Source organism: Dreissena polymorpha, chromosome 1, assembly GCF_020536995.1.
Source record: "Dreissena polymorpha isolate Duluth1 chromosome 1, UMN_Dpol_1.0, whole genome shotgun sequence".
Lineage (NCBI taxonomy): Eukaryota > Metazoa > Mollusca > Bivalvia > Myida > Dreissenidae > Dreissena > Dreissena polymorpha.
In genome coordinates, this window is record NC_068355.1 from 161,860,206 (window position 1) to 161,878,570 (window position 18,365).

The 18,365-nt window shown below is 35.6% G+C and overlaps 1 protein-coding gene across 1 annotated transcript in view; it reads left to right on the top strand.

Moving 5' to 3' along the window:
* The window catches only part of LOC127858697 (uncharacterized), a 44,231-nt gene extending 26,854 nt beyond the window's left edge, over window positions 1–17,377 (top strand). Inside the window, exons 6-15 of the mRNA XM_052395928.1 lie at window positions 1,006–1,072; window positions 1,480–1,553; window positions 3,824–3,896; window positions 4,771–4,824; window positions 5,093–7,379; window positions 10,366–10,472; window positions 11,255–11,275; window positions 12,686–14,043; window positions 14,826–14,867; window positions 17,291–17,377. Of these exons, the coding sequence (XP_052251888.1) occupies window positions 1,006–1,072; window positions 1,480–1,553; window positions 3,824–3,896; window positions 4,771–4,824; window positions 5,093–7,379; window positions 10,366–10,472; window positions 11,255–11,275; window positions 12,686–14,043; window positions 14,826–14,867; window positions 17,291–17,363 (4,156 nt within the window). The 3' untranslated portion in view covers window positions 17,364–17,377. The remainder of the gene's footprint in view (window positions 1–1,005; window positions 1,073–1,479; window positions 1,554–3,823; window positions 3,897–4,770; window positions 4,825–5,092; window positions 7,380–10,365; window positions 10,473–11,254; window positions 11,276–12,685; window positions 14,044–14,825; window positions 14,868–17,290) is intronic.
* Window positions 17,378–18,365: the final 988 nt, after the last annotated feature.

An 18,365-nucleotide genomic window follows, 5' to 3' on the forward strand; every position in this document is an offset into this window, starting at 1 on the left:
GACGAACTTGAGTTTTACATCAAATTGATTTAGATCATTCGATTTGAGGCACTCGTTAAAGAGAAAATCGGAGATTTGTTCTGGAGATTTGGACCCTTTTGATGTGTCAGAATAAGAAAGAATAATAGAAATTAGCTTGGATTAGTGTTGGGTTAATTTTATGAGTGAAATATTAAAATAATGCCTTTTGTTTTGGCCGCGTGGCAGTGTTATTTGATATGTGTTTGTTTGTGCCAGGATGAATGAGCAATATTCAGTTAAGTTGTAACTGTGTCATTTGATTTGTGGGGGTGAGGAAAAACTAACTGGATTGATGATGAATTGATTTCATTTAATAAACTTGGAGGGCATGTCAGCTGTTGAACCAAATCAAAATTGGAACTGTTAATATTTACAGAGGATTAATATTAAAAAATAGTTTATGTGAGTTATTTTACTAAAACATTTAAAGTCTATGCATATTTCAAAATTTTTGCTTTTTACAGAAATATGATTTCTCATAAGAATTGTATCTTATTTAATAAGTATAACATAATATGAAGATAAGTGATTATCTCATCCTATTTAATCTCAATTTAGCTGCAAAATATTATTTGATTTTTTTTTCATCTGTTACTGGACAATGATCAATATTTTGGTGGTTCTGATGCATTAGCCCAAGTTTGTTGTTTAACAACCAAACATTAAAATGTAACATTAGTTGTAATGAGCAGAATTGTGTGAACATGGGTATTATGTTGTATGAAACCAGTGTAGCTCAAGACCAGCCTGCGCAATGGTAGCTCAAGACCAGCCTGCACAATGCCAGTGTGATGAGGAGCTACCCTGTCCACAAATAAGACCACCAAACCTTGTGTGCCCTTACAACGGACAGGGCTGCTCCTTGCGAATGCCAAGGCTGGTCTAGAGCTGTGCTGGCAGGATATGGCACATGATGCATTTTGGCATGATGGGGCTTACTTGTTTTCCCAACGCTTATTATGTATTTTATGTTATTTTTTTCAGTCTTTGTTCAGGTGATTGGTTTCTGAAACTGCTGGCAAAGAGCTCTGGAGCTCCACTAAGTGGTGATGTAAGTGTATACATTTACAATCACTATATTGATAACACAATTTCAAAATTGGAATACATTTTATGGAATATATTCCAGAAAGTACTAAGAGCGTCTCAACGTAGTTACTCTACAGTTCAAGTTGTTTTATTTATTATTTTAAACTAAATTATGTTCTATGTATTTTCTTGGAAGTTAAAAGACTTGAGCTTATCATCAATTTCTTAAAATGGTTTGTTTTAATCCCTTACAAAACTTTTTATTAGAAACATACATGAAAACAAATCACTTTCATGATCACTTATATTGGTCACTTATTATTTTGATCAGCAGCTTAATGGCAAAAGAAAAAGATTGATTACTTAGGTCCATATATTTATAATAGTGAAAAAATGTGTTCTGTATTTTAATTGTTATATATTTACCAGGACAGAGAACAAAATCTAAAGCGACAACTTGCAGCCATTGAACACAAGTACGGAATAAAGCAAGCCTTAATCAGGTAAAGTTGTACAAAAAAACTATTTGTTTTTAAGTTTGCAAAACATCCAAACATATGCATAATTATTGCTGTGGTAATCAATAAGTTAATTTGTAAATGCCTTTGCAAATTGTTAGCAATCAGATAGTGTGCTTGCCTCTGTCTGTGTTTAGACAACTATATTTGCATGAAACACCTTTCTCCCTAACTCAAGGCCAAGGTCTCACTAACAGGTCAAGGTCAAATATGGTCGTACAACAACATGTCCAGATTGTTACTTAAACCTTTATCATACTGTTATATTGTATAATAACACTTTTGAAGATCTGTATCTCAGATAATTATTTGTGGGAGATGATGTGTCTAGCACAACACCTGTGTCTCTAGCTCAAAGGTCAAGGTTGCACTATGATTGTAAAGGCCTAATATGGGCAAAGCTCTCCTTGTCTGGACTGCATCTTCATCTTCCAGGCAAACTTGAAAAACCTTGCTTCAATTTATCAACAACATCGCATACTTCAACTCTTATATTTACACCGGTGTTTCCTATCCCTAATTCACCCACTGTACACAGCCTCTTTGACCTTAACCTTTTTTGGACAATAAATAATTTAAAAGGAATGACTAGCACTAAATTGAAGCCCTCAACCAGGGGCATGTGTGTTTTGAAAAAGCAGGCTTGTTATGACAAAGCCTGGCCCATTTGGAGGTTTAGGTAAAGCATTATTGAACTCGTTTGCATATTTGCTAATTCAGTATTTATCTATGTAATTTTATTTTTTCTCAGCATTTGTTTTGCCATACACACTGACAGTTTTTATTTGTTTAATATATATGTTGGGATAAGTTACAAACTGTCACTGTTTTTAGACTTGCTTCAGACACAGTTTATATGAAAAATAAAATAAATTTGTCATTGAATGGCAATCAAGTTTATTTAATTAGATACGATTACCTTTTGATTTTAATTTGTCTATGTCCATTTCAAAGATGCCCTGTAATGGTTATTAAGTCTATTCACTTTTATCTACAGGGGGTAAGGTGCCTTAGTCTCACTAAAGCAAGTATTATCTGAAAAGAGACCATTTTGCTCAATCAATGCAATATAGTTTAAGTATCAATGAAACTCACAGCATGCCCAATCATGCACTGGTTATATATCTTTGAACATTTACTTATAGTTTAACCAGGCTTGTTTGCCAACTTCTTAAATGTCCTCCCAATGTTTACCTGCCTAAGCTGATAGTGTCATATGCGTGCAAACAATGGAAGCCTTTGAAAATGTAGCCCTTCTTGCTGAAAATGATAGCGCTGATGTAAAACTTTCTGTTTTTATTTGCCAACCTGATGTTTGTAAAAAGCTCAGAACTGCTTATTTACTGGTAAAAAATTGCATCAATATTTAACTCTTTCAGTGATGGAACCGAATTTTGAAGGCCTTTGCAAACAATTTGGATCCAGATGAGACGCCACAAAACGTGGTGTCTCATCAGGATCCAAACTGTTTGCTATTCTGATAGTATTCTTTGAAAAAAAATCGAAGAAAATGCTAATTTTAGAAATTCAGCAGACAACATTTTAGCAGACGACAAATTTCCCAGCATGCGAAGGGTTAATAACATATGTGGAAGATTATTGGATAGAATTGATAATAGTAGTCTGCACATGTACCTCCTGACAAGTTGGACTTGAGGTTCTTAAATGAAAAAAAAATCAGTGTGTTCACACATTTATAGGACATACATTTGTAAAGAAATAAGAGTTCAACAGTAATTATGGTAATTCGCTTGCAAAATTTTTGATTTGTGAAAGTCACATTTTTCTTTTTGGTCAGAACTCTCGCACCAACTGTTGGTTTATTAGTTGCCGGTCGATAGAAGTACACAAGCTCATTGTTTTGCAAATACTTGCACATTTTACTGGAAATGTTTAGTGAAATTCAAATTTATCTGAGAGGAGTCTTAATATTGTTGTCGTTTCAAAATAAATAATACCATTTATTGCACTGATAGTTCTTGCATTAAAATTTTATTATTGTACCTCCTTTAGTAAAATACAATCGAGGTTATACTGGATTCACCATAGACTTTTCAGAATCCCGCTGTCAGTGTAATGAAAAACTTGTCCCATCAAGTACTACAAAATTGCAGTTAACTCGTGCAATTAGTATTATCCCACAAAAAAAGCATAGAATTTCTATAACATGATTTACCATTTATGACATGTCTGGTTGGCAAATGTATCAATCTTTGCATATCAGTACTGTATCCGTACATTATTTCTGATTTCAGTCCCAGTGATATAACAGAAGGTACAGCAGATGAACACACATTGATGATATATATCTCACTACTCAGACTCAAGGTATGTTGGACTCTGCCACGTTGATGATATATATCTCACTACTCAGACTCAAGGTATGTTGAACTCAGCCACGTTGATGATATATATCTCACTACTCAGACTCAAGGTATGTTGAACTCAGCCACATTGATGATATATATATCTCACTACTCAGACTCAAGGTATGTTGAACTCAGCCTGGCTGAGTAACATTATTGCACAAGGGGTTTCATTAAAAACCAAGAGGCAGGTTAATCAGCCTGCGTCTTGGACCAATGTATGAGTATGAGCTCACAGAAAACAGGGCTTTATGCATGTGGGTAAAGTGTTGCCCCATATCAGCCTGTGCTGTCTTCAAAGGCTAATCAGGGACAACACTTATTGTTGTGTTGCCCCATATCAGCCTGTGCTGTCTTCAAAGGCTAATCAGGGACAACACTTATTGTTTAAATGGTATTTTGTTTAATAGAAGACTCTTCTTAGTGAAAATCCAGTCAAGACCGAAAGTTTTTAACATGAGACAATACTTAACGCCCATACATAAAGCCCAGGGCTCATAATAAACAACACTGGGTGTAAATTTCATTAAGGCATTCTTGCTTTAAGTGTATTGTGTGGTTGTTATAATAATGAAATAGGTATTAGACATTTTGTTAATGAACCTCCCAATATGTGCCTTCAAATAATCACTGAATGCTTGCCTCAAGTGCATAAAATCTCTGCATGTTTATAATTACTTGCATATATGATTTTTTATCATACCTCCACGTATTTTAAAACATTTATGCAGATTTGGTGGTTAAAATCTTTTTGCTTAAATCAATGGGAACCAAAACCTAGTGTATCCATGTTCATTATTTTCATTGCCATGAATTGTATTTTTATCTTGTTACAGATTGGTGATAGTGTTGATCTACCAGAGAGGTCATCAAGAGAGTCATCCCCCCAGGTAGGCTGACTCGTGTTTTCCTGTGTAGGCTTTATCATTACATGTACAATATTGTTCCATATTCTTATACACAATAATCTCAGTTCAATGTAAACAGATCAAGCTCTGTTGATAACACAGTAAAAGGATATTCTTAGAAATATGTACTTGCTGCATAAGATATGTGTGTCTTTTAGAAAATTTCCCTAAAGACCTTTCTTAATATGATCTTGAAAATGTATTATCTTATTAGCAACATATATGTGTATTGAATTGTTTGTAACTTCAGGCCTCAGACAAAGTCTCCACGGTTAAAGAAGTACCGGTTATTGTGCTATCAAAAGCAGGGGAGGAACGATCTACCAGTTTTTCCCCGCCAAGGCCAGGTTCCCCTAATTCATCTCCTACGCAGTCACCTCCCAGAAAAAGAAGTCCAGAAACCGATCCCGAAACATCTGATTGGCTATCGCAGTCTTCCGAATCCCCGATATCATCGTACCATGAAAAGTTATCTGGACCTCACACACCGGACATTTTGCCTGAAGTGGAGAGTCTGATAAAAGAGACGATTAGTAAACACATCGAGGCAGCTATTTCTCCCAGTGCAGAAGGGATGCAAAAGCAAGAGAATCATAGTGCTCATGGAAGTAGAATTCCTGTACGAGTAAAGCAGTCAGATGAATCACATGGGACTTCAAGTAGTCCAACTAGAGTAGAAATAGATAAAGACGGACCAGTTTCAAGTAGGAAAATTTCTATTAAAGTACAGAGACCCAGAAGTCCAAATAGTATAATGGCTGAGGCAAGAGCTAGACAGGAACAGGAGAGAGAAAGGAGAAAAAGAGAAAAGGATGAGCATGAGAAACTGAAGAAAAGAGAGAGTGAAAAGGATGAGACTGCAATGACTGGCAGTGCAAGCGAAGGTGGTGAAATGACTGAGCTAGGCGCTAGATTGAAGCATGACATAGATCCTTTAAAGTCTGATGATGAGGATATAGTGAAACCAAAGTCCAGTGTATCTCTTAATAACATTCCTGACTTTGCTCGATTGAATGGAGATGCTCATAATGGCGTTCCAGTGTTTGTAATGCCAGGTAAAAAGCATGATATGGAGTTATTGTTGGAGGCCTTACGTCACGCTCGCACTGAAGCCAGTGTGCAGGATCAGTTAATACAAAGTGGACCATCAGATGATCCAGAGTTCAAACAAGTCATAGATAAAAATATTGAGCAGCTTGAGGCTCAGCTGGCTGCTGTGAAAGCTCAGTCAAAGGAGATTTTTAATGGGCCTGAAAAAAGACCAGATGAAAGTAATGGAACCAGAGGTAGGAAGCCTTCGAGAGAGACATCCAGAAGAAGCCCTGGACGCAGCCCCCCAAGGGGAATCCTGGATTTAATGGCTAACCAGGACATTAGGTCTGAAGAGACCTCCCCCAAGGAACGAGAAGATGAACAAACTACTCCTCACGGGATTCTTAGAAATCGAATGAGATCACCCACAGATCATGCCCGAAGATTCACTGAGGACAGCGAGAGGGTTAGAGAAGGTTCCACTAGTCCTGATAAGCGAAGGTCTGTTTCCCCTTACCATAATGGGCATGAACGAGATTTAGACCAAGATCCTGACAAACGGCTTATTAAGTTCCTTACAAATGAAATTGAAAACATGAAGTTGAAGATGGCAGTCATGGAACAGAAGAGTGCACAAAGATCGCTGAGCCCGTATAGTGCTGCCCCTAGGGTGACCAGCGGGCTGCCTGACAGGGAACGAGATAGGAGCCCAGCTCAAATTAGCTCAAGGGCCCGAGCCCGGTTCAGTGAGTATGGTACAGAGGGTAGTTATTCTCCTACAAGAAGGGCAAGGTCAACTGACCTAATTGATGAGATAAGGTCAAGGTCACCACGTTTTGAAAGTCCCAGCAGGTCCTTGTCAAGGTCGCCGGCAAGGTCCCCAGTGGGCGTGTCCAGATCTAGAACTCCAGAGTTGTATTCAAGGGAGAGAATTCGACCAGTTTCACCATCTGCCAGAGTTTTAAGCTTGCAAGATTTGTCTACCTCTATAACTGATGATATTGATGGGAACTTGACATTTTCACCAGCCAGTGGGGCCAGACCTGTGAATCTAGGGTACAGTAGTCCCATAAGAAAAGTGAATGATGAGATCTGGGGTCATGGACAAACAGAAGAAGAGTATTATGCCGACACTGCCAAATACGACAGCTGGAAAAGACTGATCTCAAGAGAAACTGTCACTGATGAAGATTCACTGGAGTTGAAACAAGCCTTGGCTTCTGCCCTTGTTGAGTTAAATATTGTCACAGCTAAACTTAAAAATGCTAATTCAGATATTAAAGATAAAATGGCCAAAACATCAGATGTTCTGAATGACTGCCGAGCACAAATTTCGAAGTCTCAAGCTGAAAATGCAGAACTGAGATCACAGATTGAGCGCGAGAAAACAAAGGCGGAGTCGCAGGAAATGCGTATAAAGGAGATGGAAAAGAATCTGCATAGCGCAAAAACAAGTCAGGATGACAAGACCCTTGACCTTGAGGAGTCTGTGATGACCTTGAAAGGTAAGGGCTATATGATTTTCTTTAGTAGCACTGTCTTACCCATATGTCACTTAAGTGAGGATGTGCAATCTTTCATATTTGTATTTGTTGTATGAAAAAAACTGTATTTTTTATGGAATCAGTAAATATTGATTTATTGTTGTAAGTTCATATGAAGCTTTTTTATTTCAATTATAGAATGTAACCTTACTGCTTTCTAACTAAGACTTAACATTTAAATTAAATGCTTCTTAAGAAGGGCGTATATTCAAGTCATTTTTGGTTGTCTGGTTTGTCTGAGCAGTGCTCCAGCTAGGCCTAAATTGAAGGGCGCCCCGCCCTGCCCTTTCGAACCTCCGCCCTGCCCTTCCTAGGGCCCCCCTGCCCTTTAAAAAAAAAATATTATTTTTTTTTACATTTTTTTTTTTAACATATCATAATTACTAAATCTCTTATAGAATTGTATTAAATTTATTCCTAATTGTAGACATTATATTTGAATGGTTTAATAATGGTTTAATAGTAATGGGAATAATATATTCTAACAATTATTAATAACATATTATTTAACGTGCAACAGGAAGCATTCCTGAAACGACTGCGCGCTCGAAAGTGCCCTTTTGACAAAATACTACTCGTCGAAAGTGCCCTTTTGACAAAAAAGCCCCCCTGCACTTTTCAAATTCTAGCTAGAGCACTGCTGAGGGTCATTAAAATAGAAGAGTTCACATTTCTGTTGAAATTGAATCTTTATGGAGTGTAGATCTGCATGGTGTGAGATATATTTTCGCTATAACCTAGCTGAAAAGAAGTGGGTGGGTACTCAGTCATATTTGGGGAAAAGCTAAAATTAATATTTGTTGATCTGGAAAAACAGGGCATAATGCATGTCAGTAACTTGCTGTCCAAGATTAGTCTGTGCAGTCTGCACTTGCTAATGGAGGATATTTTGTTGCTTTTGCAAATTATTTTGTTTAAAGGAATTATTTTCTTGTGGAAAATCCAGATAAGACAGAAAGTGTTTTCCCTTATGATCCTTTAGGGATTGCGCAGGCTAATCTGGGACAACATTTTACCCAAATGAATAAACAACCATATTCCAAAAGAGGACCTCGTATTTTTACTTGTTAGTTGATATATTGGCAATCATACACAATTAAAGCAATTTGGTTAATTTCAAGAAAAAAAATTGACCTAGTTTTATGCAATGTTTATAAAATATCTCATTATATCATATAACACAAGAATATATTCACAAAAATTCAGTATTTCTATATGCTAAGACAAAAAAGAACTATGCATTTACTCTGGCATTATTGACTCGATTGACTCCATTGTTCTGATAAATAATGGATTTATCATCTATACATTATTAACCAGGGCTAATAAATACTAGTGACTTCATATACCATAATCTGCTGAACACCTCAATAATCATATGGTGGCAACTGACAGATTTGACAGACTTGAAGATAACTCATTTAGTATTGAATAAAGATAAAACAAAAGCTCTGAGATTTCTTAAGAAACCTTTGGGGAAAAATATCTAAATCTCTAGATTAAAATACCAGCTTGTGGTACTGTATGTGGAAATCTTCAAGAAAAACATGCTTGAACATGCTGTAAATTTTAAAAAAACCTTTTAAATCAGAATAATTCAATAAATGTGAATTTTAAAAATGAAGAGTGAATATGTAAAGCTGGAGTAAGCTTCAAAAAAGTATCCATGTAAGGTGAATACGATTTCTTCTCATTACATATGGGACAATGTGACATTATAGTTTCAGATGGCATTTAATTTCTCCGGATTTGTTTGCAAAGAACGAGTTTGAACAAGTGAATTTGAATTAATTGTGTTTGAACACCCATTCGGGTGGAGGGGCACTGTTTACATACTAGTAAAGTGACAAAGAAATAGATTAGGATTACTTACAAGATGTATTCTTCCACTCCACGGCATAATTTGTGTAAAGACAGTTATATGGACACAGCCCGTTTGTTTGACCTTCTTAATGAGGAGTATAGTTGGAATTGTCGAGCGTTGGGTATTCGCCCAGAGAATCTAAAAATTGAAGATTTTGTTGATCATGATTTATCTAAACATCCTTTAAAAGTTTCTGAGAATATTAGGAATAGTTTGTCTTGTGACAGAAAGTTTAGAGATTGTTCAGAAAGTAGTAATCTTTTTAATATTAATTCTCATCTTCCACAAGAACAAGCTAATTTATGGTACAGTGAATCAACTTGTGTTAGTGGGGATTTAAACTATTTGGGTTTTGTGGAAGATGTATTAAGTCAGTCATCAGAATTAGACAGTGTCAGTAAAGTTGAAGCAAAGCCAAAAATGCCTATCATACATTCAAAGATCAATAGACATTCAAACAGTTCAAAAGTGCCACTGTATAGTACAAAGTCACAACATAAGGTGCTAAAGGCTGCCACTGGGCAGTCTGATAATATGAAGCCAGTAATGTCAAAGGCATTGTGGGATTGCAAAACAGAGTTTCCTGATAAGCCCGTACTGGATGACTGGGAAATGAGTTGGGCTAGAGAAATAAGAGAATTAAAGAAAGGTACATGTTAATCACATCAGATAAAATGTAATGCAATGTGTTATATGTAGATTAGATTATCATCATCACTACTGTTATGGCATGAACATTTCATAGGGTACTTGGGTTATTTTTTTTTTCAATACCTTCCAAGATGAAGAACTAATTGATTGAGAAGATGCAATTGTTTGCAATTGTGATTTTGTTTTCAGTTGTTTGAAAAAGTTCACTCATCACTTTAATCAAGAAGGTAGATGATAATCATAATTTATTAGCAATGAGAAACCATATTAGATGCTGTCTTTATTTTCAGCCATCAAAAACAGTTGCGAATTGCGGATAAGCATGAGTTGCTTGATTTAATGCCAAAACAAATGTGTGCTGTTATTTACATTTTTAGTTAGATAAGACAGTAAGATTTTTTTTTCTCAATTTTATATTCAATGTTTTTATAGGCATAATTAACCTGGACAAGACACAGATGACTCAACTGGAGGAAGAAAACGACAAACTCCGCAAACGCATCTCGGAGTTTCAGCGGGAAAACATCAAACTACGAGAGGTAAATGTTCCTGCTCTGATTCTCTGCAGTCTGTTAAGGACTGAGATTGCGCTTTTTATCTGATCCAGTAAATTTAAAGATTTATGATAAGGAAAAATCAGTTGATGAACCAGTATAGGCTTTAGGTCGATCTCGAGGAAAACTAATGCATGAGTATTTCACAGGCTAACAAAGGGCCAAACGTTCCACTTTTATGGAATTTTTCATTAAAAGGGAGACTGTTCTTCAGGAAAATCCAGTCTAGGTGGAAGTGTCTCTAAGATAGTAGTAGACCTGTTGTTATTCTAAACAATTAGAACTGAACATAAAAACAGTAAAGCATTCTAATCACTTGGATTGGACCATTCAAGCATATACCACAGAAAAAGTGTGGTCATGTAAACAGGTTTGTTTTGCTTTAGTTGTTCTGTACCTCAAGACTGTTAATGTTGTTTTGAATTTTTATTTTGCTCGGTACCTGATGTTGCAATTATTCATGCTCTTTGTTATACATTGTTTTATAGTTGTTGTTAGCCTATTCAAGCCGAACATCCATACACTGTCTGTCAATGTCATACATTCTGCTGTCATTGTCACATGACATTTGATAGATATTATACTGTTTTAAACTTCTTTAATGCCACATAAATTTATTTCATCATTGATCATTCAATTGGTTAAAACTTGGCAGTTTAGACTTACATATAAAAATATTACATCTTAAATTGTGCAGTCATGCTGGTTGGTATATGCTTATTTATTTTGTTCTCCTACATTTTGCTTTGATGGCAATTTTTGTTCAGATTGCGTCCTATGCTCTAAAGGTAAACCTGGGCACTTTTTGTTGCACATAGAAATTAAATTGCGCACCAAAACATCACTTGTATGAGACGTTTAATGCAAACATGGGCCTTATGCCATATGTGGCTGAAGATCCTGTACATAATGAGACCACCAAATCTTTCCTGACTATCTGGCAGACATGGAAGCTATTGACAAAACTGCCGGAATGCACAGGCTGGTCTGTAGCTACTCTGGCCAGCATATGGCATAATACCCATTTTTGCATCATGGGGCTCATATGTTATAGGGTTAATATAAATAACATTTGACATATTCAGTATCAGTGTAAAAAAAACAAACATTTTTAGTGTGTACTATTTCTAGAAGTACATATTTTAAAAACTAAGAATATTAACAACAGTATATTGTGTACATAATTGGTCAGCAAAAACTATATAATCAAGTCATAGTTTTTGCTAATTATTTATTTAAATAAAGAAAGAAACTGAGTCATTTTGTGAAGAAATCTTTTGTTTATGCAATCTTCTAATAAGTTTTAATAATTGATTTCGCGAGAGTGGTTAGGCACCGGAAATGATGGAGGCTTACTAGCACTCTTTCAAATCTGTTAAATACAACTTCCCAGTATATTGTTTGCTTTCTTTCTTTCTGAGATAATTAACACAATGTGTGGGTTTTTGTGGTGATTCACTCCATCTTCTCTTACATGGTCCTCCTGTGCAGCACCTAAATTTTTTAACTCTTCCAGTGCTGGAACCGAATTTTGAAGGCCTTTGCAAACAGTTTGGATCCAGATGAGATGCCACAGAACATGGCGTCTCATCAGGATCCATACTATTTGCTATTCTGATAGTATTCTTTGAAAAAAATCAAAGAAAATGTTAATTTTAGAAATTCAGCAGACAACATTTTTGCAGACGACAAATTTCCCAGCATGCAAAGGGTTAAGGACTACTTGTATGTTATATATTCAATAATCTGTCATAATTTTTTTTCATATTTATATTCTGATGGGGTATTTCTAATATTAAAACTAACTTAAACTTAACATGTCTAATGACTCTTGTACATTTTTACTTGCTTTTTGATATGATTATCTTCTGTTTATTTGATTTTAACTTCTTGTTGCTTGGGAACGAGTCTATGACATTTCAGAAGTGATAATATTTTTAATGATAATTGTGAGAACTGGGTGTTTTATTTTTCGAACTTCCCTTGGACTTAGTTATTATTGAACCTAAATGAAACTAGTTTGACTTAGCTTATGGACTATGCACTCAAGGAAAGAGCATCTTAAGCTTTTTTGAACCCCAAGAAAGGATAAGGTTGCAAAACCCTAGTGAATTTTTATTACCAAATCACAATTTAAATATTTATTTGCGTAGCTATTTTGTTAATTAACTCATTATTTATTTAATCATTCGTTGCAGGATTTCAATGAGCTCAAAATCTACAATGATAAAGCCCAGCAGACAATAAAGGACCTAAAGACATGTCTTGAAGACGCAAGGACTGAACGTACGCAGTTTGTGACTGAAATCAAGAAGCTTAAAGAGCAAGGCATGAACAACAAGATCAATTCCATCGTGAACACGTTTGTAGAGAAAGGCATTTACGAGGATGCAGAAAAAGATCACCTGGTTGAAAGGTCAAGGGCTCGTTCTCCATCTCCAGTGCGATTTAACCGACCTCGAAGCACCTCACCGGTATTTTCTCGACCTGTTACGCCTTTACATTCCATTAGTCCAATTCACAAGCCCGATCTGAGTTACACGATGTCGTACACGCCCATGTCAAGGTCACAGACCCCAATTCCCAGCAGCTTCAATTTTGAGGACGTCTCGCCTGACGACGGTCGACCAATTTATCCACACCGTCGAACACTTTCATACATGAAGAAATTTGGGTCCCACAATGATGTGTCTGCAACTCAAGTGGATTTAAATGATCCTGAAATCCAAGAGCTGCTGAAACCTAAAGGAAAGCTAGAATATGACCTAGACCTCAATGATAACCAGTACAAAGAAGAAAAAGAAAGTCAGTCAGAAAAGCGTAAATTGTTGTACAGCCCTTACATGGATAAAGATTTTATTCCAAAGTCAGGGCACAGTCATTATGAGAAAGATTACGAAAACGAAAAACCGTCACCAGAAAGTAAGTCCAGTCCAGCGTATTTTTCAACTAGTCAGAGAAAATCTTCTATCGAGGATGACTGGGAAAGCAAACAGTTTATACAAGCCCTGGACTCAGCAGTGAAACAGACACCTGCTCAACTGGCAAATCAGCGTTTCCTTCAGGAGCTAGACAGATCATCAACCGGTGAACACACTTCTCCTGATAGATGGCGCTCACCTTCGAAAGGAATTCTGAAAAATACAAAAATGGCCCAGAATATGTCAATAAAAGAGAGTATGCCTTTAAAAAGGTCTATGGAGTCTAGGTCATATTCACCTGCAGTGAGATCAGGCACTTATTCTCCAAGGTCACCAAGGTCATTCACCCCTGAGTCAAGGTCATACTCGTCACCTTCCCCAGTCAGGTCTTACGGAGCAAGCACTCCGCAGGCAAGGTCATATTCGCCAGCAACTGAGAGAACTAGGTCACAGTCACCTAGAACAATGGCTCAGAGGTCTTATTCCCCAGGTAGCACTGCATTGTCTCCTGGCGATCGTTTCCGTAGCAACCCTATGAGAGATAGTGGTTACAGCACACCAACCTATCCTAGGACCCGGAATCCAGAAAGCCGCGACTATGCAAGCGGGCCCAAAACGCCCACACGACAAAATAAGTAAGTTTGATACTACATGTACTTTGTTTGTAGTTTGTATGTACAACTATATACCCCCCATAATTTCCTCAGTTCTTTAACGTTATGTCTTGTGGTGGTATTCTAAACCTCTCATAGACAATTTTTATCTAAGAATTTAAAAACTTTCTATGAATTATCTCAACCTTAGTTTATAAAAAAATATTGTATGATACTTCTAGAAAAGTCATAAAAATGTCAAATTTATAATAAAAAGTTGCAATCATCACAGTAAATTTATCAAATTTCATAATAAAATACTTTTTTAACTCAAAGTTACAGATTCCATATTCAATAATGAAAAACATTGCCTTTAAATAATTCTTCACCTTAATCATTTTATTGGAAATAGAGCATGTTTCATAAAGTTATTTGTCAAAAAAATCCCTCATAGAAACTTCTATGACTAACAATAACAATATAAATATTGAAGATAACATTCAAATTATAGAAAATCCCCAAGGGTCAATTCTTAAAACGATGTAGAATACCACCCAAGAACCCCTCATGTTTGTAAGCCCATATATAGTAGTAGTCCTCTACATATTTGCATGATTTTACCATTAGAAATAAAAATGTGTTTCTACTTAGAAAACAAATAAATAACTACATTATTCTGCTACTTGTCAAATTATGCAAATTTTTGATACTTGTATCTGTTTTTATATTAATATTTCACTGATAATAAACTAACACAACAATATCACTCTGTGAATAATATTATGATCCAGACCTAGAAGCTCCCATAATGTTTTTGTTTGCAGCATGGGCCCCTCTTGTGGACTCCTGTCAGAGGAGGAACGACGGTATGCAGATCTGCTGATCGAGAAATACACAAGGCAACATATAAAAAGCCTGGCTATTTCCTCTAGTTAGCCTTTAGTGTGGTGTAACCTATCTAGGTAATCTGTCTTTTTGGTACTAACACTATCCTCCCCCCCCTTTCTTTTCCTGGGTTTCTTTTTTTCTCACAGAGATATTATATTTGGATTTTTTTTATAAATATGCAGCTGAATTATTCCTTTATTTTCAACGTATGTATTAAGCTTGATTGCGTCAAATGTTCATTGAGACGTTCTGGAATTTGTTTCCTCAGTAAAACGTTAACATGAGAACTATGTTGTGCTTCCGAAGCTACACGGATATTGTTGCAGGAAATTAACATGGAACATATTGTGACACACAAAAAATAAAAAAAATTTGTATTGGGTTAAAGCTATGTCACCAGACCGCATCTAGCGTTTAAATTTTGGCTATGGCTATAAGGAACATTGAATTTCTGTGTGTTTACTTTATTTTTCGAAATGTTGTAAGAAATATTTGTTGATTTTTAGTGTTTATTGGCTTTTAATTTTAATTAGCATAAGCATTAATTTTTATGGGGTTTTAATTTAATTCAGTGATACAGAATTTACAAAGCAAGCATATAAATGTGACATAAAATAAACTGCTTGCAGTTGTCATACATATATTGTCAAAGTGTTCTGTAAGAATTTAATATTTTATTTTCAGTGTATTCAGAATGAAATTCAATATTTTACTTTTTGTGTATAAATAAAAAACGAGGTAAATTAAGGCAAAAAGGTTAATACCATAGTGTTACAATTTTAGAGCTTTTTGCAAAGATTTTAATGTATCTATTTATTGGTTCCAAAATATTTTGAAGTAGTTGTGAACGATAAAGTGCATGTTTGCTGAAAACTGATTTTCATATTTGATTTTTTTTATTTTAAATTAATCATTGCACTTTTTTTTCTTCATTAATTGCAGGTTATATGAAGTATACTGGCACTTTGCATACTATTATACGACTCGTATGATGAGAATATGGGTGCTATGCCATATGCATCAAGATCATGCAAGGCTTAGGGGTCTTGATAGGGGACATGGGTAGCTCTTGACCAGACTACATGAATGCGCAGGCTGGTCTGGAGCTACACCGAACGCATATGATTATGGCAATTGCACCCATTTTTGCATGATGCAGCTCATAATTATATAGATCAGATGCTAATGTAAGAGGCCATTGTTCATGTTATGGCTTGCTATTCAGATTTCTCACTCCCTTTTATAATAATGTACCAAAAATAATAGTTTGTAAAATAAAATTATGTTAATTCATTTGTATGTGCTGGCAATTTTGTACATGTTACTTGCAGTTTTTTCCTGTGGTTTCGGCTCTTGGTACAGGTTTCTCATACTTGAGGGCACAGACATATTGATTGTAGCCTGTTTTCTGTTTGTACAAATTTTCTGTTGTATGTTTTTGTGAGACAGGGAATGGGTTTGAACTAAATTTGCTGCCTCGTATGTGTTTGTGTTGTTTAAGGTACAGAAATTCTTTTTAAAAAAATAAATGATTTTGACTAAATTTATTCTGCCCTTGATTCGACCATTTGCCAATCTTTTACTTGGGTATCTGGATAATATGTGTTTGCTGAGCAATTGGGTGTGCATATGGATTATATGCAACTGTAAGACAATCGGTTTAACCCTTTCCCTCTCAGAAGCAAAGTGAAAATGGCTATGTGCTTACAGCATAAACCAGACCAGCCTGCGAACAAAATCGCAGTCTGTTCAGGTTTTATGCTGTTTTGCTCATCAGTATCTAAGGATTGGATATGAAGCCTTAAAAACCTGAATCTAGTAAGACGGTCTTGAATTAGGGGCTACAAACGCTTAAAAATACGTATCTCAGTGTTAAATGGTTAACATTCTAATTGCATTGTTTATAAAATAATATTTTCGTTAACAAGTTGGCGTTTACAATAGACATTGATATACAGTGATCACAAAGTTTAATTATGAATGATAAATAAGTGTTTGTGGTGTTGTTTTTAGCTCGACTATTATATATGAAATATATATAGTGGAGCTATCCTACTCACCCCGGCGTCAGCGTTAGCGTGAGCGTGCAAATGTTAAAGTTTGCGTACTACCCCAAATATTTCCTATGTCCCTTGACATATTGCTTTCATATTTTGCATACTTCTTTACCAACATGACCCCAACCTATGAACAAGAGCAGACAACTGTATCAAGCATTTTGTAAGTCGAGCGCTGTCCTCTGACAGCTCTTGTTCAATCTAATGAGAAGTGCAGTTTTATTGTAATTTTAATTATCATTCTGCGTTGCAAATCTTTTACATTGGATATGCTTTTGATTTTATCTGATTATTTTCTTTTTCTTGTGTTATATGCAATTAAATATTTAATCATATTCTTGCAGCCATGAAGTTATCAACATTCAAGAGAGCTACCAGAAAACACACAGCCTAGAACCAAGTGACCTTTGGTGCTAACGTTCACATTTTCCATTCACATAGTGATGCTTATAGTGATGCTTCTATTGTCATAGCAACAACATTTCTGTCATAGCAACATTATAGATATATGCCAGCATTTATGGTATTTTAAGTTTTTATAAAAAGTAGACTTCAGGTACAAAAGTTTGGTAAGTTTCTTATAATGGTTTTATTTAGTTCTAATAAGTGTACATGGATATTTTATGCCATCATGAAGTGGAATTATTTAGCATGGCACTGGTCCATCCATCAGTATGTACCTTGCATGACATGTCGGTATGAACGTACCTCCGCAAGCTTTTTTTTGAACTCCTATCAAATATTTAGTGGATCCCTCTCAAATTTTCACACTGGAAGGCCTAAATGTGAAGATGATTGTAAAGAAAGAAATTGTGACTGAGACCTGTTTTGTTTGAAATATGGCCTTTTTCTTTTTGTCCAGTGTAGTACTATGGTCGATTTCTCTATGTCCAAAATGTGTGGCGGGCATCAGTGTCTGTGACTCATTTATAGTTCATTTCTTTTTGGACAAGAGTATACTTGTGGCATGAAAAAAAAATCATGTTGGTTAATCACTGAAAAAATGTACACAATATTATTAATGACAGAATGGATGAATCTGTGTGTAATTTATGTCCTAGATTTTATTTTATTTTCTATTTACATGGATATCAGTATGCTATTGAGTACTTGGTTTTACGTGAATGCTATTCTCTCAGCTTACCAACCTTCTTGTGTTTCAATTTGCCAAAGAAGGTTGGACTGATGGGAGACTGCTTGTAAGGTTGAATGATGAGACACGGCTTGAAGTTGACTGATGGAGACACTGCTTGTAAGGACTGATGGAGACACTGATAGTTTACCTTTTTAACAGGACTTAATTAGCCATCCCAGTGAAAATTGCTTTCAACTCACTGGGATGAACATATTGGAATAGAAATCTAAAAGTAGTGATCAATTGGAAACCAATCAGTTAAGTAATGTTATGTCTATAAAAAA